This window comes from Pipistrellus hanaki, assembly GCF_964339955.1.
Source record: "Pipistrellus hanaki genome assembly, chromosome: 4".
Classification (NCBI taxonomy): Eukaryota; Metazoa; Chordata; class Mammalia; order Chiroptera; family Vespertilionidae; genus Pipistrellus; species Pipistrellus hanaki.
This window is the reverse complement of record NC_140506.1, coordinates 16,761,941-16,789,775: the sequence shown is the minus strand read 5'-3', so window position 1 is coordinate 16,789,775 and position 27,835 is coordinate 16,761,941. Positions and strand designations below refer to the sequence as shown.

At 35.7% G+C, this 27,835-nt stretch overlaps 1 protein-coding gene across 4 annotated transcripts in view; it reads left to right on the top strand.

Moving 5' to 3' along the window:
- CDH12 (cadherin 12) overlaps nt 1-27,835 on the top strand; it is a 652,689-nt gene that overhangs the window by 599,683 nt on the left and 25,171 nt on the right. For all 4 annotated transcript variants that reach the window (XM_084880772.1, XM_084880773.1, XM_084880770.1 and 1 more), the window contains 2 exons: nt 17,270-17,457; nt 23,536-23,789. In XM_084880772.1, coding sequence (XP_084736898.1) covers nt 17,270-17,457; nt 23,536-23,789 — 442 coding nt within the window. The remainder of the gene's footprint in view (nt 1-17,269; nt 17,458-23,535; nt 23,790-27,835) is intronic.

Here is a 27,835-nt window from a genome sequence, read left to right as displayed (position 1 = left end):
TTCCTTTACTATTAAGGGAAACAGAAAAATATAAATAAATGTTAAAAAGGAGAAAGAAATATGCATTTGATTATCTAGCACATGAAAATAATAAACACTATGTTCCCAACACAGCAAGCAAGGCTGTCGTTTTTTCCTACGGCATATATGTGACCCGCTGTATAATAGCTAATCGAGGAAGATGGTTTAGGACAGGGGTCGGCAAAATCATTAGTCAACAGAGCCAAACATCAACAGTACAATGATTGAAATTTCTTTTGAGAGCCAAATTTTTTAAACCTAAGCTTCTTCTAATGCTACTTCTTCGAAACAGACTCGCCCAGTCTGTGGTATTTTGTGGAAGAGCCACACTCAAGGGGCCAAAGAGCTGCATGTGACTTGCGTACCGCAGTTAGCCGACCACGGGTTTAGGAGATAACTCTGCTTCTGGTACACAAAGTGGCATTGGGAACCTGGATCCTCTTTGGGGTTTTGTGCATATAAAATATGTTCCGTCTAGAGCGTAGGAAATAGAAGACGTCTGACTAGAGAGTGTCAGTATTCTTATTCACAAGGAGGACAGTGGAGCGTCCTCAGAGGAGGAATATAAAACTCAGCCCAGGAAAGGATAGAACTCCTGCGGGCATGGATGAAGGGCAGCTTGTCAAAGTCCGGGGAGGCCCTGGGTGCAGGGAAATGAAAAGGTTTCAAGGGGGAGGAACTAGTCTGCTCAGGACCCAGGATGGAGTGCAAAGGCCCCATTGAAGCAGGAAGGTCACTTCCAGGTCTCACCTAGCGAAAGGGAGTCTGGGAAAAGCAGTAGGCCTGGTGGAACGTTGTATTCCTTCTGACTCGACTTAATGTGAAATTCAAAAAGTTGGTACTTTCTTTTATCCATTGCTTCAAAACCATTCGTTAGAACGCAGCTGCAAAGGAGTCGCATGACATATGTTGAATTGTCACCATAAACAGAGGAAGGAGAGGGCAGAACATATACACCAAGTAGATCCCTGTGATCAATTATTTTCTGCTTGTGTGACATGCATATTTGAACTACAGTCTGAACTTTAACAGGTGAGAGATATTTTTAAATCATGAGAAGAAAGGGAGCACTCACATTTTGCATGAATAAAAAATTAATCCCCTCGAAATGCTACATGCCTTTGTGTCAAGCCCTTTTTACTGTGCTGTCACTTTGAATTACATCCTTCAGGTGGAAAAGACAGGATCCATTTATAAACAGAAAGCCATCTCTTTAGAAGCCAAAGCTCTTTTTTGCAGGAATATTTCTCACGGGGAGTAATTAAACTGTATAGATGAAATAAAATTACAAACTGAAATAATGGCCTTTTGAATGTAAAAGTCAAGGTAACATATATTCCATCCATAAATAATAACTAGCTAAATTTGTTCATGCCTGTTAAACAATAACGCTGAAGAAGAAAAAAATATTCCTTCAGAGGAACATCATGAGTTACATTTTCCATTGCTTTAAAGGCACAAAATAATTTCTTAAAATTTACTAATCATATTTTGGGATTTTTGTGTATACATTTACATGTATGTGACATTGTTAAACACCTATTGCATTCATTTTTCTATAAATCTGTTAGAGATAAAAATAAAAAAGCACATTTATTTGTATCATTCAAATATAAATCATTTGCTATTTTATTGTTGTAAAATAGATGGTTAGTGAGATATCAGAGCTTCCTACACATTTGATATGCTCAGGCTGACAATGCTATCGACTCATACATTACCATGTGCATTAAGCAAAGTGACTTGCATATATGTTTCCATTTAATTGTTATTATGAAAGTATTATCTCTCTCTCAAGAATAATTGTTATTATGAAAGTATAGCACTAGCTCAATTTTAGAAATAAAATTGCAAGGCTGTCTGATTAAAAAATCTTAAGTAACTTTTCCAAGATCACATGGCAACTAGGTGTGAAAAAGCAAGACCTAATTTTATGCAAAAACTTCTGAACTCTAAAGTTTGATCACTCCCCTTCTTAGAACGCAATTTTTGAGGACTGTGTTTAGCCAAAAAAAATCCTGCACATATCCTGGAACACTGTCCATAAAAAAGGCAGTAATACTGTTTCATAAATATAAATAATTCCTGGCATGTTAAAAGAGCTTAGGTCAGTCATAGGAAGGCAAAATATTTTTTTGCAAACTCTTTTCCATAGAGTTATGAAGCTGCCATATACTCTAATAAAATATATCTGTAGCAGGCCTCCATCTGTTAAAATAAGCATGTTGACTGTTTCCAATATTTGAATTTTAAATGACTATCTCACAAGCTGATCTAAATTATGCATTATGAAATCAAATCAATTAAATGATGTGCTTAATTCACATAAAGCAAAATATCCACACTTTTCCCACTTGGTCTTTTTCTGTTGTATATTAATTTTATAATGAATATAAAAAATGACTTAAGTAAAATGAAGCAATTTACTCAGACTGAAAAATATACACTGATTGTTAATATAATTTCCCTAGTATTATTTAAAAGCTTGTTTATTTTATTATCTTTGCAGTCTATAAAAATTACATTATAGTCCATTAAAAATTCTTGCATATTTTATATATTATATATATAAGGCAAACTGTAAGACAAATATCTACATACATGTAATGTCTATATTACAACTGCATAATACTTCAAAATAAAAATATGATCAAAATAATCATTGCCATAAATAGGATATGGTAATTAGATCTAACTAGGATCATCCTATATAGTAAAAAGCTAATATGCAAATCAACCAAACGGCAGTCTCTGTGATGGGCACTGACCACCAGGGGGGCAGACGCTCAATACAGGAGCTGTTCCCTGCTGGTCAGTGTGCTCCCACAGGGGGAGTGCCACTCAGCCAGAAGCCCCGAGCTGGGTTCACAGCTGGCGAGTGCAGTAGCAGCGGTGGGAGCCTCTCTTACCTTTGCTGCAGCATTAAGGATGTCCGACTGCTGGCTTAGACTCATTCCCCATGTGCTGTCAGTAGGACATCCTCTGAGGGCTCCTGAACTGTGAGATGGTGCAGGCCTGGCTGAGGGACCCCCCCCAAGTACATGAATTTCATGCACCAGGCCTCTAGTTAATAAAATATTTATGAATAACATAATTTGAAAAGAAATATAAAGTAAGGATTTAATAATTTTAAAAAAAGGATATTGATTATAGACTGCCACAACTCTGAAATATAAACCTGCATTTATGTATCTCTGTGTGGTTTTGAATACAGGGTCAATATCTTATATCAGTATCTTAGGAAAGTAACTTTGATTACTTGGTAAAGGCTGAAGTAGAGTGTAAACGTTACTCAAACCCAGGGCGGTTGTTTGGAGGAGATACACTGAGGCAGAACTGAGCAATGTCTCAGTAGCAGAATAGAAAGGATTTATTCAGATATGGGATTATAGATGTGTGAGATAAAGAGCCTGTGAAGAAAAATTTTGAATAGAAAGGTGCTATGATGGCATTTGAGTACAGGTGAGCAGGTGATGATTAAAAATAGAGGGATCCTCAAAGAGAAGTCTGAGTCAAAGAAAAATTTCTGGTGGACATAAATATAGAAGTGATAAATACAATCTGAGGCATGGATAAAATTAGGCAGATTATAGAAGACATACTCTCTTTACATTTTAGATACAAGGAAATCCAGGAAAGAGAATGAACAAAGATATAAGGAGAACATGAAATCTAACCAGGTAAAAACTGTAATGCAGGGTGGGGCAAAGATAGGCCTACAGTTGTTAATATGGAAAATAATACAATATTAATTAATAATAATACAAGAATAAAATCTGTGCTTTGCCCACTTACAACTGCAAATCTACTTTGTCCTACCCTGTGCATATACTTCTGATGGGTGGGTAATTTTTAATCATAGAGGTGAAGGCATCATAAAGTCACCATTTGTTTCAAATGTTTTAAATTTCTGTATTTCATATTTGCCTTATCACTGGTCTTAGTGTGTTCATATAGGATAATAAATTGGACTTCTAAAACATTTCTTTAGAAGGTTTAAAAGGATTATCAGTAAAATAAAAAACTATAGAAATAAAACATTTTGTTCATAAGAAATATATCACATTAACAAATACTAAAGAAAATAAATTATATTATTCAGTGAATAGTGTAGCATTGATTGCTAGTTTTATTGAAGTGCAAATGAAAAAAAATCTATATTAATATTTTGTATTTCATTAAGAGGATAAAAAAATGTAATCTCTTCCCTCTAGAAGCTCTCTGTATAATGGGGAGATGGTTAAGTTAGTGGGAAATTATACTATCTAAAATAAAATAAGTGATAACCTTACACACCCAATAATATATGAATGTATAAGATGGACACCCAAATAACCACAGAGTAGATCTGAGAGGCTTTTAAAGGAAATAGCACCAGCACTGATTTCTGAAACCTGCAAGAATTAGTGTGAGAACAAATGTGTTCCAAAATATTTTAGACCATTGCAAAACCATGATGTATTATTAAACAATTGTGAAAAAATGGCAATGAAAAACAAACAAAAAAATAACAACAACAATTATCTGTAAGCTATCTTTGAAAGAATGGGGAATATAATTTATGCAAAGGGGGATGAGGAGTAGTAGGCAAATGAATCATTTTTAGGCATAAGCAATAAAATTGGAAGAGATAGGGAGCATTCAAATAATAAAAGACTTGCAATTACAGAAAATGTAAACCATTGTGTACATACACAATATGTGAATATGTGATGGATATTTAGAAATAAAATTTGCAAATCAATTAATTAGGTGCAGTTGAAATATTTAGTTTGGCTAATAGAAACCAAAATATTATGAGAGAAAACACTATCACCAAATTTAATCATTCTAGACTCACAATATTTCAAAAAATATTTTTGAGTCCCTGGCCTGTGTTTCTAAGTGATTAGAGCATAGGCCTGTATATCTGGTGGTTGCAGGTTCAATTCCTGGTCAAGGACATGGACGTGTGTGGCAGGGCCAATCCCGACCCCTGGTTGGGGGGCATTTGATAGGCAACCTATCATTGTACAATATCTTGGTCACAGTCACATTGCGGTTTCTCTCTCTCCTCCTTCTCCTCCCTCCCTTCCCTTCTCCCTTCTACTCTCTAAAATCAATAGGGAAAATATTTGTGAGAAATAAAAGCTTTTGGTGAGTAAATATCACCTTGTATATTTCAATTCCAAATATTTTTCAGGAGTTTAGTTTATATGATGCTAAATTTACTGATAATTTGAGATAAAGCTTTATGGTTATGGGGCTTGTGTGTGTATGTGTGTGTGTGTGTGTGTGTGTGTGTGTGTGTGTGTGTGTATGAGAGATAAATTATTGAGCAATATCACTCACAACTCCTAAAGAAGTATCCATCTACTGGGCTTTGTTAGATAGATCAGAAATTATATTGACAAAGACAAAAGAAGAGTTTGCATATTTAATGGAGCTTTTAAAGAAATATTAAATGTACACCAGAAAAATGGATGAACAATGGAAAGCTATTGCTGTATTTAAAATGTTGTGAATTCTTGCCAACACTTCATCATGTTTACTATTATGTAATGGAGAGAGTGGTTAGTATATAAATCACATTAATTAAAAATAGATATGTTTGAGAATCAGAAACACTTTTCATTCTGGCATTCATTAAATTTGTTTTTCATTGCTCATTTGTAATTGGTTTGTTTGGGATTTCCAATGCAATTTCTTGAAAAAATATTATTAAAAAAATTCATTTTGTAAGGAAATATAAATATGTGTTTATTGAAGTTACACATTTAGAACTATAGTACTGAACATAAAAAGTTTGCACTTGAAAACTAGGAGCTAGTTAATAAGGATGGGAAAATTGGAAAGACAGAAGAGGTATAATAAATGTGGATTCAGAAACAGAACATTTTATCTTTAGAGTTATATCTCTTCACCAGAATACTCTTACATCTCCTACATCTCTTTTCTCTATATCTTCATTGATTTTGCTCAATAAGCACTGAAAAGTTAAACTTTTACCAAGTCAATCCTACCCACTCAATCACCTTTAATTTGAATTTACATTCATCAGTATAGCTGATTTAAGGGGAAAAAAATTAAATGTTTTGCACTAAACTAAACTAAAATAAACCTTCTATATTAACACAATATTGACTCTATTTGACAAACACTTAGACAGTAAAACTAAGTGAAATGAAATGGAAGACCAAATGAGAGATTGCTCAGAAATGTCACTTGATCAGTTCATCTCGCTGCCTGTGAATGACCTGTTGTACGTTCCTCGGTTTCTTCATTTGTGGACGGGTAGGTTGATGTGCTGGAGCTGGCTCTCCCAAAACCTTAGATCCAGTTGTGTACATCTCCAGCTCTGTGTTCAGTGATGCCAAACTGGCATAAATACTAAAATGAAGGGCTTATAGCTGCCCTCCCTCCCTCTCTGACCTTATTATTAAACATTTACTAGGATATCCCTGATTGAGAATTATAACAGTAGTCTCTACCTTACAGGCTTCATATGAGGATTAGAGATTAATTTATAAGAGAAAGCATTTAGAAAAGTTCCTGGAAAATAGAAAGCACTATCCAAATAATTGCTATTCTTCTTTTAATTTATTGTGCCTATTCTACTTAAAGAGTACTATCTAGTTTAAATGTTCTTTCTTTAATATTGATTTTCTAAAAGTTAATGCATTTTCTTCCACCAGCCCTCTTCATGATAGAAAGAAGGAAATGTCTAATAAGAGTGACTTACATGCCCCTCTTTACCCTTGCCATGCAGAAGAGACTGTGGGGGGTGTGGGGGGGGAGCAGGCACATGGAAGACAGTTAGCAAGCAATTGCAGAGATACATACAAGAACTGTGAGTTATTTAATCTATCTATGATAGTGGCACAGATGGTTAAAATGGCAGTATGTGGATAGATTGGAGTTATTTTTAAGAGGTAAAACAATCAGCAATTTTAATGAATGTGCTATGAAAAAGAGGATTCTAGTTTTGGAGGTAGAGAGACTGTAATGGCACCTTAGTTTAGAATATGTCCAAGCAGAAATGCCTTGGAGATATCCAGGTGCGGTACTTGAGTCAGATGATGCTTTGTCATGTATAAAACCCAAATATTATATAGCCTGGAATTAAAATATAAAGAAGTTTTATCATGAATATAAAAAAAAAATGAAGTCAAGGGGCTGGTGAAACTCTTGGAAAGAAAAAAAGGTTGGATAAAACAGCCTGAGATAATGATTCCTGATCATGATTGCAAAGCAGAACAGCAGGCAGTTTAGTCAATCCTGCTGTTCAGGTCTAAACTCAGAACAATTAAATTAGAATCCCTTGGGCAGTCTTTTTATTTCTTTTATTTTAAACTTTCTACATCATTCCAATATGCCGCCAAATTTTAGAATTGCTTATCAAGCCGAAACTGGTTTGGCTCAGTGGATAGAGCATTGGCCTGTGGACTGAAGGGTCCCAGGTTCAATTCCGGTCAAGAGCATGTACCTTGATTGCAGGCACATCCCCAGTAGGGGGTGTGCAGGAGGCAGTTGATCGATGATTCTCTCTCATCGATGTTTCTAACTCTCTATCCCTCTCTCTTCCTCTCTGTAAAAAAATCAGTAAAATATATTTTAAAAAAAAATAAAAATAAAAAATAGAATTGCTTATCCAGATTCTCTTTGAGACCACCAACAAAGGAAGCTGAGAAGAAGAAAGATGTGGTTAGAGGAAAACCAGGAAGATGGAGTGTCACAGATTTTAAGGAGCAACGTGTTTCAGGAAAGATGGAACGCACACGAGTATTCAATGCTGTTCATAGTGAATTCAACTAAAAGAGTTGTCACTGGGTTTATGGACAAGGTTGTCATGGAGATCTCAGAGAAAACTGGTTTAAATAGAGTGGCTGATTCAAATACTAGATTAAAGCTGCTTTGTGGAATGATTATCTGGTAGGAATGGGTAACAATGACTATTTTTGAGACGTTCTGCTGGAAAAGAAAAAGCAAATCAGGAGGCTGGCTAGGATCAGATTGAGGGACAATGGAAAAGTTTTGTAATGCGAGCAAATATGAGCAGCTTGAAACTATCAATATTTGGAAGTATCTCATTTGAGAAGAAAGTACTGAATGCAGAGAAGACAGACTCTTTAGTGAGTAGTATGATACTTAAAGATTGCTGGAAACAGACTAAAGGGTCATCTCAGTTGAAGCTGGAGAAAAGGAAGAGGAAGATGCACACATATAACAATAGATTAATATTGAAGTTTCCATGGGAAGCCGAGATAAAATGGACACCACATAACCAAGTGTGGCCACAGAACAAAACCGAATTTTTTTTTTCTTCTATGTACTATACCTAGTATATTTTCAGTAACTATTTGTTAAATGCATGACAGACACAACTAAAGCTGAAGCTGGTATTTGGAAACGATGTTGCTGAAGTGTCAATACAATAAGGACATTTCTAGTTATAAATGGTAATAAACAATCTTAATGTAAATTACTATCTTACTGAAATTCAGTACAGTATGTGGCGCTATAAAAGGAACAATAAAGGTACAGTCATCACAGCTAGTACTTTCCTTAAACATTCAGGAGAAGGGGCAAAAAAGGAGAACTAACATTTTCAAATATTTATAAACAACACAAACTAATCCAGGAACTTCATGAATCTCACGTAAAATCCTTACAGCAAAGTTGGTTACAATAAAGAAAGTGAGGTTCAGGAGTGTTTGGAAACTCACACAGCATTCAATGCAGATCGCACCGAGGCCTGCAAAACCGAATTTTAAATTGAAATGTCAGGATGTACTTTAGACTCTTGAAAAAATCTATCATGACAACCCTATTTGTATCCTTGTAAAGCGCTTTTTATGGGGTGTGGAATGGAGGGAAACTGTGTGTGGAAGATTTCTTTGGAGAAGCCATGCTGAATCCTTATCTGGTAAAAGTAAGAATTAGGGCTGCCCTTCTCTTGCCTCTCAGGTCTGGAGAGGGAAGCCTTCCCTTCAACATGGACCAGTAATAAAGTCCAATGCACTCTCCCAAAACATGGGTAAAGTTCAGGGACTGATGCCTGCCTCGTGCTTAAAAATGTTAACTTTTTTTGAGAAAGAGCAACACAGAAGGACAGGTTTTCTTTTGGGAAAGTAATGACAGCCAACAAAAGAAGAAGGAGTTACAAATGTGTAAGCAGAAGGGAAACCCAGCCCTGAGTCATTTTAAGACCTGGTGAAGAGAGTTTTCTCAGTGAGACTCTGTGTATGGAATGAATGGCTTGGAGACGCAGAGCTTAAGGAGAATGTTATATGAAAGTAGAGGGAGTGCCTTCCTCAGGGTCTGTAGTAGGAAAAGCTTCCAAGAGCCCTCAAAAATGCCACCAGGAAGAGTCAGTCCCAGAGAGACAAAAACAAGGCTGGTAGGCAGAGACAGTTAGGGGTGATCAGGCTGGGGGTATGGGGCAGTTAGGGATGGTCAGGCAGACAGGCAGGCAGGTGAGCGGTTAGGAGCCATCAGTACAAGATAGTGAGAGGGATGTCCAACTGCCGGTTTAGGCCTGACCTTCTCCCCCCCCCCGCCCCCACGCCATGCATGAATTTCGTGCACTGTGCCTCTAGTTATTTAATAATGGGCAAAAAAGACAAAGCTTACTGTCAGTGAAGAAAGTTTAAAGACCAGTAGGAAACAAAGAAAAACACATTTTTATTACATTTTGCATGCTATGCTTTTGTAAACTGCAGTAACACATGTGAGATGGTTTGAAGGTTCAGAACGCTGAGCTGTCTTCTAGGTGCTATGATTATATTTTCCTGTGAAATATGAAACAAAAAAGAGAAATAAAATAGTAAACATTGTAAGACAGGTTTGGGGAGAGTTGGTCACTTTAAGAGTCATGATGAAATGGTTACCTTCACTAGTTTGCATGTTTTGCAGCCAATCTTTTCTATATATATAATTTCAGAGAGGAAGGGAGAGGGAGAGAGAATCATTGAGAAAGAATTGTTGATTGGCTACCTCCTGTATGCCCCCCACTGGGTGTGGAGCCACAACGCAGGAATGACATTGTGAGCTCCTGGTTCATAAGTAGGTACTCAACCACTGAGCCACTGTTGTCAAGCTGTAGCCAATTTTGAAGGTGCATTTGAGGTTAGTGATCAAAATTGATTCCTCAGCCTCGCTGACATGGCTCAGTGGTTGAGTGTTAATCTATGAACCATGAGATCACAGTTCGATTCCAGGTCAGCGCACATGGCCAGGTTGCAGGTTTTGGCTCATAGATCTATGCTCAATCAAAGAGCAATGCTAGACTGAACCCCTTCCTTTTAATAAAAGGATTATGTCTCTGGGACCAGTCCTCATCCTTATGTATGATATAAAAGCCACCTTATTAACATAACAAAAGTAACCTTTCTAGCTGTCATTGGGTTTTAGGAACTCTGTGCCAAAAAACAGGGCCTGAAGAAGACCTAATATAAATATTTCTTATTATAGAACACATCACTCCCCCACGAGACTAGAGATGCCATCAAAACAAACACAATCTTTTTTGTTTGTTTGGTTGGTTGGTTTTTCTTTATCATTCCATGGAGGAGGCTATTAAAAATTGTAGTTGAATCAAATATGAGTCATCTGAATTATTGGAAGATTTAACAATTAATCTACTATCCAAAGAATGTAAAAAGATCAAGGCAATATCTAGCCCTAAATTTTTGTGTTGTGTTTAGCGCTCAGAATTTAATAGTTTGAATATAATTTCTCATTGCTCTGCGAAGAGAAATATTGCTATCATTAAATAGAATTTATAGAACTTAATCCATTAATATGCTGAAGATTGTGCACATGGTGATTCATATTCATGTACATGTTTAATTAAAATCTAGTCTGGGCAATTATAACCTTTATAAAGGTGAAGTGATTTAGCCAATACAGTAAAACTTTTGATGCAAATACTTGACACATCCACAGATTTGCTCATCTCAGATTCATTCCATGAGCTGGAGTGAAGTTCTCTGCCATTACTGAGACATTCCATTCACTTATGTTTAGTATGCTTGATTAAAATACAGCTTGAATCCAACTTTTTACAAATCAGACTAGTTCTTCCTTGTGGATTATTTTTCTATTACTTTAATCCAGGTTTATTGAAAACACACAAAGCTTTGGGCTTTTCAGTAAATAAAAGGTATAACATGTTCATCAACTACCAATATATTTTTATTCTTAAAATTTTCAATTTTTAAGATATGGGAAGGTGTTTCAGTAAAAATTAGCATCACTGTTCCCAACTTTTTAACACCTCCCTTTCTTTCATCTTCATGCCTCTATAGGCAGCTTCCTGTTGATTATTGTCATTCCTATAGGAAAATATTATAATACTGGAGGCCCAGTGCACAAAATCATGCTCAGGTAGGGTCCCTAGGCTTAGCCTGTGATCAGGGCCTTTATTGGCCCGTTCACCAGTCTCCAGTCCCACCCCACAGCCAACACCCACCCAGTTCCCCTTCGCCATCTGGCAATCTATCTGAGACTGTGGGCTGAGGGGAGGGACCAAGAGGTCTGTATTCTCCCTGCTTGCCAGTCCCCAGTCCCGCCCTGCCAGCACCCACCCCAGTTCCCCTTGGTTCCCTTGTTGACCATTCAGCAATCAGAGCCTGTAGGCTGCGGGAGAGACCCAGAGGTGGTCAATACACCTCCTAGTGACTATTTGATCAGTTGTTCTGGTTGTTACACCGTTATGGTCACTGGACTTTTATTATATAGGATAAATATAGAGTTATCTACAAAAATGCTATTTAAAAAATAACTAGCAATATTAGATACTACTGAGTTTTGTGCACTATCGCATGGGACTTTTCAAACACAAATCTACAAGTTAGGTAGGAATAATAAAAATTATAATAATAAAATTATACTTATTAGTATCCCAGTTTTACAGATTAGGGGGGGAAAAGACTAAATAGGTTGCCTAAGGACAAAGAGCTCTAACAGGTATATCATTTAATCAAAGTTTCTTTTTACCCATAAAGATACATTTTTTGCTTTCATTTCCTGACTATTTTTTATGATAAGGTGAAATCATTTCATATGATGTTATATTTGCTTTAGTAACTAAACCAAAAATATCAATAAAGCAGCATTTTTTTTCTATGTAATTGATGGTAAATCTCAGACACACACTTGCAAACATGGAGCATCACTATCAGAAACAGCTAATGCCTGAATTCAATCACTGAATCAACAGTTTGTAGTAATATGCATTTATTTTCTAAAGTTTAATAAAAATGATTATTTCAAATAATTGTTTATTTTGGTGGTCTCAATATATATTTTCAAGTTCTTAAAAATATTTAACATTCTTAATGATTTGAAATAAATTCTAATTAAATCTTCCAAAACTTCTAGGACTCTAGTTTGTTTGTTGTTTTTGTAATACATTTTTATTGATTTCAGAGAGGAAGGGAGAGGGAGAGATAGAGAGATAATCATTGACTGGCTTCCTCTACACACTGCATACTGGGCATTGAGCCTGCAACCCAGGCATGTGCCCTGACTGGGAATCAAACTATGACCTCCTGCTTCATAGGTTGAAGCTCAACCACTGAGCAACACCAGCTGGGCAAGACTAGTATTTTTAAATACTATTTACCTCCAAATTAGTTACATGTCTTATAGATTATTTTTTTAAGTGCAGTTGAACATTAACTTTTCATATATTGCTTTTAAGTAACTTTAGATTAGTTGTTACTATACTAGTATAAGCATAAAATAAAATGTATGTCAAAAGATAATTTGTAGTATCAAGATTATTTCATCTTTTTATTTGCTATTCTTATCACTGAATGTTTTTACAGGACTGTATAATTCACTTTAATTTTTTAGATTCTATCATCTCTATTTCTTAGTAAATTATACCATTAATTTATATTCTGTTAAGTAAGTAATCTATTTTGGTGTTTTTATCAATACTTTAAAATTTTTTCAAAGGAAAAAAGAGGGAATATAATGTCTATGTTTTGTCCTTAGGTATTAATGAATGCCCTTGACACACACACACACACACACACACACACACACACACACAAACACACACACACACACACACACACACACACACACACAGTGAGGCATAATAATCAAAGTGCAATTTTTTTAAACAGCATGAATCTGAGAGGATACTTACTTAGGCTATAACTGAGTAACATATACCTTTACTTTGGAGTGCACATGGAGTAGAATGTGTAAGAAGGTACAGAATTTCTTTATTAAATTTCAACCTAGTTTACTGCATGCAATTTTCTCCTTCTCCACAGGAGCAGGGTTATCTTGTTAAGCATAACATGTATATTTGATGAATATATAAGTACACAGTTTGATTGAGCCTGTGAACAATTGCTTGTCACTTGCTTTATTTCTTAATGTGTGTTGTACAGGTAGCACCGTTAAGATATTTTATATGTGTCAGAAGTGGGGCGCCCAGAAGATGTTGGCAGTGTAATTACATAGTACATCATAAGTGGCCCAACTTTGGCACAGGGGAAGATTACTTCACTTTTGAATTAATCTGAATGACCCCGGCTTTATTGCTGTTGAGTTTCTAGAAATGATAAAATGTCAAGTCATTGGAAATAAAACGACAGAACCTAAACAACCTGACATGACTAATGCATAGTTTCTCTGCCTTGTTCCATATTCTGTAGATGTTTTATCAACTACAATATTTTATTGAGAAATTCTTATCTTAATAAATGTGTCTTCCACCTTCCTGAAATGTATTTCTCTTATGTAAAGAACAGAAAGCACAGTGCTCTGTATATGTGTGTCTTATGTGCACTAAAACCGCAATACACATAAAATATATAGGTATTGAATCACTGTTTTACTTCTCTTATCTCTTAATTTTGGTAGGGCATCTTATTGGAATACTATGGAATCAAAATTTACTTGGACAATGCTATCACTTCAATTTATAAGCTTTCCAATGCCATTATGAAAGTTTCAGGCATATTGTATGCTTGCAACTTGAAAGAAGGAAAGAAAGAAAGAAAGAAAGAAAGAAAGAAAGAAAGAAAGAAAGAAAGAAAGAAAGAAAGAAAGAAAGAAAGAAAGAAAGAAGGAAAGAACGGAGGGAGGGAGGGAGGGAGGGAGGGAGGGAGGGAGGGAGGGAGGGAGCGAGGGAGGAAGAATGAAAGAAAAAAAACTGCTACTGAACTTACAGTGATAGAGAACCAACAGAAATAGTTGTCATCACATTTATTGTTATTGGCCTTATAAAATGTGCTTTGCAAAACATCAAGTTCATATCTCAGAATATTGCCTTGGAAAGGCAGGGCACTCTATCATCCATAATGTGCATAATCTGATGTTCTTCTGGTCACGTTTTGGAATTTTAAAAATTCTCCTGACATTGGAGGCTCTCGATTCTGGGTGAACTCTTCACCTTCACTAACCATAATTCCTAAGCGATGACACCAGACAAGATTATCTCCCTTGACTTTTGATTCTTTTATTTTGCTTTTAAATGTTCACTCTAACTCAGAAACCTAGCATGTAACTTGAAATTCTTCCCCTTAATCAGATAGAAGAACCAGAAATATCCATGATTTTTTAAAGTTAGATGCCCATATTTTTCTCAAGATTCCATTCAATACCCACAACCACACCCTCTCCCCGCTCCAGGGGGTCATCACCATCACTACCCATTTCTGCTGATGTCTGTGTTTGAAATCTGGAAACCAGTAGGCTTGACAGCTCTCTATCTCTCTCAGCTCTCTACCTTCAAGCTATGTCTTTGATAATTATTCTGTCATAAGCCTCCTAATTATATATCCTGTTGGATGAGGCTTTGTAATCCAGTATTCAACATAGAACTCAATTGCTCCATTTTATTAGGAAAAAATTAAGTCTTTCTCTAACAAGTACTTATGTACCTTGAGATTAGATCATGACAATTCATACTATAGATTCAAGGTTTTTAGTGTTTTTTCAGGCTCTTTATTACCATCACAAACTGAGAGGCAAAGGATGTGGAGACCTTTTTGAAAAACATATTTCTGTTTAATGGACATTAAGAAAAGAAGGCCCAGCCAGTGTTGCTCAGTGGTTGAGCATAGTTCTAAGAACTAGAAATCACGGTTCAATTGTAGGTCAGGGCACATGCCTAGTTTGTGGGCTCCATCCCCAGTGTGGGGTGTGCAGGAGGCAGCCAATCAATGACTCTTACTCAGCATTGATGTTTCTATCTCTCTCTGTCTCTCCATTCCTCTCTGAAATCAATTTAGAAAAAAAAAAAAAAGAACAAAAAGGGATAACAAAAATAGTGCACATATTTATTCCTAGTCTTTTCTATTTGGAATTTGTCCCTGAGAAGTTAAGTATAACTTAAAATAATGGTATCACGCACTCTCTTGGAACATTAGACAAGAATTCAAGCATCCTCACATTTGTGAATATCTCAGGAGTACTCCACTAGGATCAGGGTTTAATATGGCCATTGGAAAAGCCCCATGAGGTATCACTTATGTAATCATGATTATTTAAACTCAGAAAAATTCCCTTTGAATATATATCTTCACTCTTCTTGTAGACAATGTAAAATGTGATTTTATTCTTTCTCTTTGCTCTGGTTGCCTCAAGTTCAGACCCTACTTTAATCCTCAGACACGGAGCATCTCTATATGACAGCCACTGTATTAAGTTTTTAGGGAATAAAACCTAATAAAATATAAGTCTAGCCTATGAGAAGTGGCTAGTTAGACTTCTTAAGTCAAAATTATTTTATAATGTTCATAATAACACTTTAGCATTGCCACTTGGAGTATTTTTATTTATTTATACTTACTAGTTTATTTCTTAAATTTGTTCTTCTTATATTCTCTGGAGGCTGGCATGCTATTAAATAATTACTAAATTAATTAGTTAGTTAAGTATTTTATATCACCATAAAATGGTAAAATGTACTTTCTGTCCTTTATATGGAACCAAAGAAATTTGAGGTAAGTATTTAGCTCTCTTGAGCCTAAATATATTGCATGCCCCACTAAGGTTATGTCCGTTGGAAAAATAAGGCTAATTTTAACATTGTAGGAACAACTGGTGGGTATCTTTTTTTGAGGGGAAGGGCAGATGCCAAAATTTAAGGGCTACCAGGTCTAGTGAAATGACCAAATATTGAAACTTATTGTGAAAGAACTATAAGGCCAACAAAAATAATTGAAAAGAAAAGGAACTATTTGGTGAACTCTCCATAAACTGTTGATTGTTTCTTTTTTCTTTCTTATTTTGATTTGAACAGATTGCTATTTAATTCATTAATATCTACTTTGATAAGATGTCAGTGAAATAGCTTATACTACATTTTTTTCTTTATGTTATATCTTAAAAAAATTGAAATGTCTTTTAAACAATGTACATGTTTTCATTTTTGTGGGATATTATAATTTTTTATGATTCCAGTATCTTTTATATAGGTAGGGATTTTTCTAGGTTTTCTGACTCAGTATGAAGTTACAATAATTGTAATGTCAGTGCTCCATCTGCTGGTGGAAATGTAATCATTTTATTATTTTTTTTAATGTTAAAAATATGGGAGCTAGAACTTTATATCCTAATTTTAAGTTTGTAAAAGTGACTAGCAGGATATCCAGTACAAATTTAACAAACACAAGTTCAATATTAGACTATAATATGCTGTACTTAATTCAATCATAGATTAAAATGTGGATATATAATTGTTTTACATGTCATTTTTAGGTTAATGGTTTATCCTAATTGTGTAAGTAGTCTAGCTAATTATATATTTATATTATTTTATATAGTTTTCATGTTGATTTATTTTAGAAAACATAACCTTTATTTTCTATAAATATTTAAATATACGTCCACTATCATCTATTTAATATATATTTGTGTGTGTGTGTGTGTGTGTGTGTGTGTGTGTGTACATCCTGATTTCTTTTTTATTAATTCCAATTTAATTTCATGGATATTACCACCTTCACATTAATATTAGGTACTCTCTGATGCTGTTAATATATAAAATATTTCATACTAACTTTAATTTAACATACACTACTATTTATAATACCCAATTAAAATTCTAGGAAAGGATCAATTACTCTTAATTATAATCCTTAACTTGACACTTATTACCTTTCATTTTTTAAATATGCTTTAAATATGATTTACTTTCTATAAATAAATCCTATAGAGTATATTTTTTCCAGCCTAAGAATCTTATTACAAACTTTACTAACTCTATTGTCAACACAATTTCTATATGTCCCATCAGGTATCTTCCATCTGAAAGTTCCTGAATCTTCTCCTATTGGCTCAGCTATTGGAAGAATAAGAGCTGTGGATCCTGACTTTGGACAAAATGCAGAAATTGAATACAATATTGTTCCAGGAGATGGGGGAAATTTGTTTGACATCGTCACAGATGAGGATACACAAGAAGGCATCATCAAATTAAAAAAGGTACATAGACAAGTTTTTATAGATAGTTGACTACCCAATCATAATTAAAGAACAGAAAGACTGAAGCTTGAGATGACAGCAATTTTAATTTTCCTTCAGTTAACAATATTTCAAATAAAAAGACCAGTTGTTTATAACATATTCACACCCACTTGCATTTTTTTCTGTGATTCAACAGGTATATATTTTTGTTGAGACATTCAGGTCTATTAGTTTGATTAAATCATTAAAAAGCCTACCAGAGTTTAAATTTTTCAATTTTTATTGTAACAATTGTAGATTTAAAAATTAATGTAAAAATAGGGTGTAGAGGTAAACTTTATCCCCACCAGGCTTGGTCTTGCCTCTTTTATGACTTTTCTGAGAATACAAATATCTAACCCACACAATGCTGGGTGAACATTGATATCATAGTGGAGGAATCCTGATGTGGGCAAGCTCCACTACTGGAGGAGTGGACAAAGTGAGAACAATAAACAAATTAAAAAGCACTGACAACAGTGCTACATTCAAATTTTAAAAACATAAAGGGTGAAGAAATGACCAGCATAATGCGGGGTGTTGGCAATCTTATAATGGTCAGAAAAGGCTTCTTTATTAGGGTGAAACTGAATCAGAGACAAGCAGTGAGTTTTTCTTATTACTGATTAAGAAATTTAGGCAACTAAATAATGGGATGAATACTTAAATTATGTAAAAGGATAAATCAATATCTTGTGTGATTTATCAAATAGTTCCATATCGCTTCTACAAAGAGTATTTATTGAGAATTAATGAGTAATGATATCGTGTTTAACATAAAGAATGCTGATATAATAGTCTATTTATTTTAAAATAAATAAAACTTACAGGAAATAAAAAAACAATCATTATTTTGATGTTATTTGGCATTGTTATTTCATTTCAAATAAACATAGCTGTAATCCCATTGAATCTAACAAAGAATTATTTTCTTTTTTCTTAAAAACATGAGATAAGTGGGGCCAGGGTGGCTCACTGGTTGAATGTCGACCTATGAACCAGAAAGTCACAGTTCTATTCCCATTGTAGATTGTGGATTAGGCAGCTGGTCAATGATTCTCCTCATCATTGATCTTTCTATCTATCTCCCTTCCTCTCTGAAATCAATAAAAATATATTTAAAAAACAAACAAACAAATAAAAACCTAAGAGATAAAACACTTCATTCTTCAACATGACTCTAATAAGTAGGTTAAGTTCTCAACTGATCCCATTGAACACTTATATTTTACTTATGTCTGTCAGTCACTAAAAATCACTTCTTTCTGTAGTCTTAAATGGCAATGAAATGAGTTCACATGATTTGGTAGCAGAGCACCATCATGTGGTTAATTATTTATATATAGGCAAATATACACCTGAATGTAAATTTAAATTACTGTTCTATTTAGCTAGTCTGTCATGCAGAATTTCAGAGAAAATTAAGGGTTCATTATTCGTTTCTGCAAGCAATATGTTCTTGCAAAGTTTTGTCTTCCTTTTTTTTTTTAGCATCTGCCTAACTCTCTCATTCAATCTCATCTCATCAACTCTAAATTAGCCCCAAATTGACATAACTGAGGCAGATTGGTTGCTGCCTTATAGGCATGTCTGTGTGTTGCATAGTCTTTTCAAATTCAAAATGTCTAAAACTGAATTCCCTCTCTACTCTCAACACAAGCACGCCTGCTTATGTTTTCTTCTGCCTGGATAAGGCCCCGCCTCCTCTCCGGTTCCTTAAACCAGGAATCAAGGTTTTTTCTTATGCTGCTTCCATGGCCATTGGCCTCCCCTTGGAAAGTAAAACATGCGGCCCAGCCACTGATTTCTCCTGACTGGGGTTAATATTTTTTTCATGGGTTAAGTTACATCCCTCCTCATTACTCCTTTCCACCACTGTCATGGCTATTCTCTGAGCTTTATACCTTACCTTCATCCAACTGGCTGATAGCATATTCTTTTCTCTGTGGCTTTAAGACTGAAGTCCCTATGTTTTTTGCTAGCTATTGGTCAAGGTTCAGTCTCTTTTCCTATAGGCACCCTTTAAACAGTTGCCAGGTTACTCAAGGCCCAAGAAAATCACCTATAGTCTGTCTTTCTTTATAAGTTCACATGATTAGATTAGAGCTTTCAAGTAAATTCTCTCTTTTAATTAACTCAACATCCAGTAAGAATCTTAATTATATTTGCATAATTATTTTTCCATAAAACAGCAAATTCATGGGATGGTATCCCATTCAGTTCACAGGCCTCTTACACATTCAAGGACAGGGGATTATACAAAAGTACAGGTCACTGGGACAGGAGTCTTATGGATATCTTGGAATTCTGTCTACCAAAGTCTCTGTTTTTCCAACTCCTCAAAATATAAATCTAGCTATGCATTTCCACTCAATATTGTCTAGAAACATGATGAGTTCCAGAAGAACTAGGGAAGTTATTCTCTTGTATTTGACATTGAGTAAATTAGCTTACTTTTATAATTATAGAGTTCTGTCATAGCATTTTTTTTTTCTAGCAAATGGAATCCTGGCTGTTCTATTTTTATTTCAAATATCAGAGTTTTTGTTGATTGGAAAGTAGATGAATTTCATTCCTTGACACCACCCCATGTCTCCCTCCACACAAAAAGTGGAGGGTAGTCAGTGATATGAGTTGGATAAAGTCACCTAGAGAGAGATCAGTGTTATTTGTCTTTCTGAACTACTCAGTTTTTAAAAAGTGGCATTGCCTAAGTGGCATTGTCATGAAGAAGTAAGGCCTTCTAAAATATTATTGTAACATTTCTTTTATAATTTTCTCTAGTTCTTTGATCATTGCAGGATATTAGTGTTCAGTTGTAGAAAAAAATGAAAATAAAAATATGTTTGTACAGAAAAGGCTCTTTCATCTCACTGTATATCTCCCTGACCACCAAGGGTTTGCCTGCTGTGATAAGTGAAGAGATCTTAAAAGGGATAGGTTATGTCTGATTTCCTTAAAAATGTATGAAAGGTGTGAGAATCCCCCCTTCATTTGTAGGCTTGTGATGGACTTTAGAGAGTCAAGCCTGGCAGTTGTGGCTCAGTGGATGAGCATCAACCTATGAACCTGGAGGTCACAACAGTCCCATGCCTTCCCACACTCTGGTCAAGATCATGCCCGGGTTGTGGACTCAACAACCCCCAGTAGGGGATATACAGGAGGCAGCTGATCAATGATTCTCTCTCATCAATTATGTTTCCATCTCCCTCTCCCTTTTCCTCTCTCTCTGAAATCAATAAAATATATTAAAGTGAAGTGTCAAATCCATGAGATAGCTGTGAAATTTTAAATAAATCAGTAAATAAAACTGAGGTCTTCTTTGGAAAAAAAAAAATTTGCCTAATCGTATAGATAATCAGAGGTATTCCAATCTCCAGGAAAAAAAGTAGAGTGCAAATGAAGAAAAATTGATACTAACTCTTCCATTCTAGGGTAAAAGTTAATTCTGGGACATAAAAAAGGAAGTAGTAGCCAGGGAAGCTCAAAATAATTTCTAGGCAAGAACTCAAGGTGATAAAAGTCCAAATATTCTTCCCCTAGAAGTTAGGGATCATTATAATATAAAAATCATGTTGTTTAACATTCACTGACCATATAGAGCGAACAAAAATAAATATATGTTTCTATGTTCTTTACTTTGGATTAGCTAGTACGCTTTCTTATACATCCATCTGTCTCAGATATCTCTTCACTCTTCAGATTCCCCCTGAACACTTCAAATGACTTGGAACTTAGTACTTCTTCTAACAATTCATTCTTTAAACAAAATAACATGTTTCTCTCAGTCTGTTGACTGCAAAGAGAAAGCAAACCTTAATTGTCATTGTATCTTACTGTCCTCAAGATGGCTAGGTGAGCCGAAACTGGTTTTGCTCAGTGGATAGAGTGTCAGCCTGCGGACTGAAAGGTCCCAGGTTTGTCAAGGGCATGTATTCCGGTCAAGGGCATGTATGTTGGTTGTGGGCACATCCCCAGTAGGGAGTGTTCAAGAGGCAGCTGATCGATGATTCTCTCTCATCGATGTTTCTAACTCTCTATCCCTCTCTCATCCTCTCTATAAAAATTCAATAAAAAATATATTTTAAAAAAGATGGCTAGGTGACCCCCTAAGTTATTACTTAACATAATATTTTTAATTTAATTAAGTTAGAATGATTTAATTTGTTAAAAATACCTTAATTTTCAAAATCTGAAGTTATAATTTTAATAACTCAAATTATTATTCATTATTCTATAAGAGACTAACAGAATAAGCCTATCCGATATTTAATATGATAGCTTTTCAATGTGTAAAAATATATGTCCTGTCTTGCTTTGATCTTCTTCATTCTGGGCTAAACATTTCCAGTTGTATTTGTGACAGTTTCATGTTTTTCTCTTGAATAATGTTTTGCAATCTGTCTTGCAAATAGGAGTTTCATAAGTTGCTACCTTTAACAAAACAAGGTGTTGGCCAATTAAACAAAAGCATCAGAGGATTATCTCCTCTGCTTTTTCAAGACATATAAACAATAACTATAATATTAACCATAGCATGTTAGTACGACTTCCTTACTTTTATTGGCTTCATGATAAATATACACCCTTAACAGGAAGAAGATGGAAATGGAAGAAAATTGATGTTATATGTAAATATTGATAGTTATGAGATGAGCAACTAAAAATATTTTAAAAGGTAAAAGAAAGCATTAAATATAAAGCAGATAAAATATGAATAAAAATGGATGAAGAAAATAAAACAAAAGGAATAATTAGAGGAAAAGTAAACAGATCCCTCTGAATAAAAATTACTGTGGGGGGAAAAAACTATGTCAAGTCCAAGAGGAATTACTGTTTTGCTATAATAACCTTCATGGAATTGTGATAGTTTTTGAAGATTTCACAGTCATTTTTAGATTTTCCTTTCCCATCCTTAGAGAAAACACATAAAACAACAATCTTGTCCTTGAAAGAGAGAAATAGACTTCCTTTATTTCCCCAGGGTGTACTGAGGTAAAGAACAGATGGGTCCACACAGCAATTAGCAAGTCTAGCAAGTTCTAGGAATCACGCGAGAAGGAATTCATTTAGGAAGTGAAGTTTTAAAGGCCCCAGTAAATTTTGAAGTTAATGTTAATTTCACATTGTCTTAACTTTTCATAGGTGGTCAGAAGTCAGATTCATTGACCTTAACCTTTTTATTTATATAAAATTCCACGGCAACACCGTCTTTCCAGAATAAAGTATTTTTAGTCATTGGTAACATAAAACTAATAGTCAGGGGAAAAGTGAATATAAATAGTAAAAAAGTTAAAATAGAGAATCAGTGACAAAGGACTTCCAAATATATTTCAGTTTTCTTTCATTTGATTATATATGTTTAAAACCTTAATTATTGGCAAAAATATTGTGACAAGGCCTAATAATTCCAGTGTCTAGTAATTATATGTCCAAGCTGAGAAAACAAAAGACGAAAACTATTTTCATAACGAACACTGTGCAAGTTTTATAAATCTTGATACAGTCCTTTTATTCTAGTGAAAAGATCTACACATTTAAAAGTGTTTAATATAAAATTATATTTTTGTCAAAATAGGCAAAATAGTCCAAGGAGAAGAAACATATATCCTTATACCAAGTTTTTAAGTGGCTACTAAGGATTATCTTTAATTATCCAGTTTCAATTTTGTGTTATAATTGCTGCTATAGTCCACCAGGTGTCAGCATTGTATAAGAGCAGAAAAATACTTCTCTTATGAGCAGCTCTTTTGCTGTTTTACCTGCTCAGACACAATGAACAAACCCTCCTTCGCATGGATGCGCACATATACAATGTCATTATTCATGGATGCAACTGGTTATCCTTGAAAGTTACCTATAATCTTCTACAAGGGGGGGCGATTCGTTTCTTAAAACACCCCCTTTACCCATTAAGGGTCAGGGACAGTGAGGTATGGAAACCAGCGCAGAAACCAGGACAATGTGCATTCTCTTGCCAATGACCTGAAGCCTTGCTCACCCCCTCTGAGCCTCCTGCGAATGCACCTCCCCCCGTTTGGTTTGTCCCCGCTGCAGCCGCTGGATTTTGAAACCAAGAAGGCGTACACCTTCAAAGTGGAAGCCTGCAACCTGCACCTGGACCACCGCTTCCACTCGGCGGGGCCCTTCAAAGACACGGCCACGGTGAAGATCAGCGTGCTGGACGTGGACGAGCCGCCCGTGTTCAGCAAGCCGCTCTACACCATGGAGGTGTTCGAGGACACGCCGGTGGGCACCGTCATCGGCGCCGTCACCGCGCAGGACCTCGACGTGGGCAGCAGTGCTGTGAGGTAAGATTTAACAAACAAACAAACAAACAACAATAAAACACTTTTTTTTCCTCTCTCTCTCTGCAGAAAAAGAAATCAAAGCATTTTAAAAACACTCTGTCCAAACCTGCAGGGAAATAGAGTGGCTTCTCATGGATATTAGTGGGAAAGCCACAGGATCTGAACAAACACCTCTGACAGTAGATCCTTGCAGGGGCCATCGGGTAGTGGTGTGATGCTGGCCATGCCACTCAAGCTAACCAATCTCAACTGCCATCTATTGTATAAAAGGGATTTAATAATACAACCTCAAAGGCTGGTTCTCGTGATGAGTGACAAGAGATTTTGCAGTGCCTGGGATATAATAAGCATTTAATCCGTGTTTCTGAAGTCTCTGCCTTTGGCCCAAAGTTTGGTTGGGAAAACATTTGCAGTCGGCAGTTCCTTTTCTCACTGTCACAGTTGTGTTTGCTGATGGAAGCACAGTTGGAGTCAGGCCTTGGATAAGTTGAATGACGGAATTTCTCCAAACCCACACTTTTCCAGGAGTTTCTACTGACATAGGGCTGCAGGGTAGTGTGTCCACAAAGCAACTGATGGAGTAAGAAAGTGTAAGAAATCTCTCTCCTCATCCCCTCAAGCCCATAAATTCCACTTGCACTGACTAAAACCCGGTGGGGTTTACCCATTTCTTCACTCATACATGGACCCTGCAACATATTTTGAGACTTGTTCTACTTCAGCTTTGCTCCTTATCTACCTTCAAAGTCCTTGCCACAGGCCCACACATCACCCCCCTACACAGAGTATACAAGAACCATACCAAAGAAGCATTAAGTAGGCTTTTATAAAAAATATTTACTATTACATTTTAAAAATATTTATTGTTGAAAGTATTGCATAAAAATGCAAAACACTACTCTATTGACATAGAGAAATATATACAGACACATAAAGCATAAGATTTTATGCCATGGGGTAATTAATGAAAAAGAATGGATTAAGCATAAAGGCATAGCCTCCACATACCCATAGCATATAGGAAAAATCTCAGGAAATGTGTTGAGAGGGTGAGAGTGTTACAGAAAATGGAATAAGAACAAAGCAATACTTAGAGAGATAGAGTTACATTCATTGGGTCCAGAGGAAAATGTATCTCAAATTCTGGGCCCCAAGATGCAGGAATTCTCCATATTTATATTATCCTACCCTCTTTGTCTCCCAAATATGGAGTGTTTCCGGCCCCCTTTTGCAAGTTCTTAAAGATCCAGTATGTACTGGGGCCTTGAGACCTCAAACAGAGGCCTGGCCTGGCGCCAGCACTGATGATCTTGTCTGGGGAAGGTTAAATCCACAGAAGCCAAATAGCAGGGTTAAAATTTCAAACAGCAGTTTTCATACAAGATGGATGCTTTAAGAGCTGCTCTTTGTATTCATCTGAATCCATCCTGCAAAGTGGCTCAAATATGTTTCTTCTTGAAGCATGTCTGTCTGTGATCAGGAGAGAACCCTAAAAAACAAAACAAAAAAAAAACAAAAAAAACGTGTTTTGGGAAAGGGAAATCAAATAGCAATTGCTGAGTGCCCCTACGTGTCAGGTGGGATGCTGGCTAATTTACTCATTGGATCCCAGATGTTGTTCTACATGTCCATATACCAACATGATTCACTCCAGGAAACTGTATTTATTGCCAGTGCCTGTAGGGCCTTCTCAAGAAGCTGCCATGTCAGTAGTTGTTATATACTAAGTCATTCATCAACCTTGTTCCCGAAGCCCCTGGTGATAATTATGAAAGTGGGAAGTGTCCAGTGAGTACATTTACGGGTACTTTCAAGAATACAAACAGCTGCAGAAGGAGTTTTGAAGGTTGTAAAGGAAGTAATATGGAAGTAAATAAATATGGATTGACACTCCCTACAGTGCAATCAATGGGGAGACTTCTGGGACATAGTGGAACACGTTATCTTGGAGAACATGCTAGGTTGTTTAAATTTACAGTATGTTCTATTTTTGAGGACCGATAAAGCCTGTTTATATCAAAACGTTAGTAAATGATGATTTAACTTAATACTTGAAAAGAAAAATCAGAGAGTCTGTAAGTACAATTTTACATTCAGTACAGATAAGGCAAGCATTACTAACTTTCAAATATAAGGAAATGGTTAGAGTCAAAACCCTCGTGTGAGAAATAAAGGAAAGCCACAGTTTAGAGAAACTCTCCATCGATAAATCAATTTTTTTTTAATGTCACAGGAGCTGGTGTCTGACAAGTGCTGTTTTATGTGAAATGAAGTAATATCCCCAAGTCTTCCTTTCTAAAGGGTACTGACTCACTAGAGCTGTAGACTCAGATGGGTCCCCGGGAGGGGTTGTCAAAAGATAAAATGGCCTTTGAGTCAACATGAAAGTTGTCTTTCTTCCGTGTCCTTGGAGTAAACAATAAGCTTGAATCATCGGTTGAGGAAACACAGGGTATGAATCATCTTTTCCTGGCCTGGAAATATGTTTGCTGACTTAAGATTGATGGTAAAAATATGTTTTGTAAAATAAGCCTCAAAATGTAAAATTATTTGACATATGTAGATAGGGTCTGTTTGTTTCATTTTATGTTTCTTAACTGTCTTTCCACAGGGTTATTTTGTGAGGTATTTATTTAGGACTCTGCTATTCTATACTTCTGGGCATTTGTTAATATTACTTTTTTTTTTTTTTTCATCACTGCACACAGCAAAGAACCAGAATGAAATGACACTAATCAAGGATTCAAAAAGTTTAGAAGGAAGGTTCAGTTAGTTGAAATGAATCCAAATAACCCATCTCTGATCTCTCCTGCCCAGGCTTTAATTTCCCTTTTTTTCATCTTGTGGAATTTTTACTCAATTTTATTTTCTATTAGTTTCAAGTGTACAGCATAGTAGTTAGACAATCATATCCTTTACAAAGTGATCCCCCCACTGTTTCACGTAACCACCTGCATCACACATAGCTATCACAATATTATTGATTATGTTAAGTATACTGTACTTTACATCCCTATGACTATTTGGTAAGGGCCAGTTTTTACTTATTCATTTCCTCACCTTTTTTCCTGGTCCCCCAATGCCTCTTCCCTCTGGAAATCATTAATTAATCATCTGTATCTATGAGCCAGTTTCTATTTTGTTTTGTTTTTTAGCTCATTTTCTTCTTTAGTTCCCACATATAAATGAAATCATGTGGCATTTGTCTTTCTCTGTCTGACTTATTTTGCTTATCATGATCCCTTCGACATCAAGCCATCACATATGGAAAGATTTCATTCCTTTTTATAGCCAACTAATATTCCATTTATATATGTACCATTATTTTTAATCAACTCATCTACCGATGGGCACTTGGGTGGCTTCCTTATCTTGGCTATAAATAATGCTGCAATGAACCTAGGACTGCATAAATTCTTCAGAGTTCATGTTTTGGGTTTCTTAAACTTGGCATTTGGAAGGATGTAATATGCAAATATATCTCTAAAGAAAGAGAAATACATCAGAATCAAATATTATTAAAATTATTTTCCTCCAATTGCTTAACCTTTTCTCATTTATTATTGAGAGGAGTTAGCAACAGGGTTAGGCAGTTAGGGCAAGGGGTGAAAGGAAGGAGGAAATATGGCTGTAACCTCTAGAGCCAGCTAAGACTGTTCCAGGGTTCCAGAGTGGGAGAAACAGGGAAACTGAGACAGGAAAGTTAAAACAAGGCCAAACACTGTGGGCGATTTGCAGCCAGCTTGTAACTAAAAAACCATTGTCTTCCCCGGCCAGGGACACCAGAGCAAATGCTTTAAAAAAAAAAAAAAAAAAAAAAAACCTCCCTGATGAGAGAATGCAGAAAGGGAGGGGGAGGAGAGAAGGAAAAAAGGGCAGTTTGGCTCCTTATGCAGAGAAGCCAGCAGTCTCAAGGCTTGGCAAGATGCAGTTGCCAGGTGCTTTTCATGAATGCTGGGAAGGCCACAACAAAGTAAAAAAGGGACCTTGAGCATTAATCTGTGCCAAAACCCTCAGCAGAGGAATTTTGAAGCCTCTTCAGATTT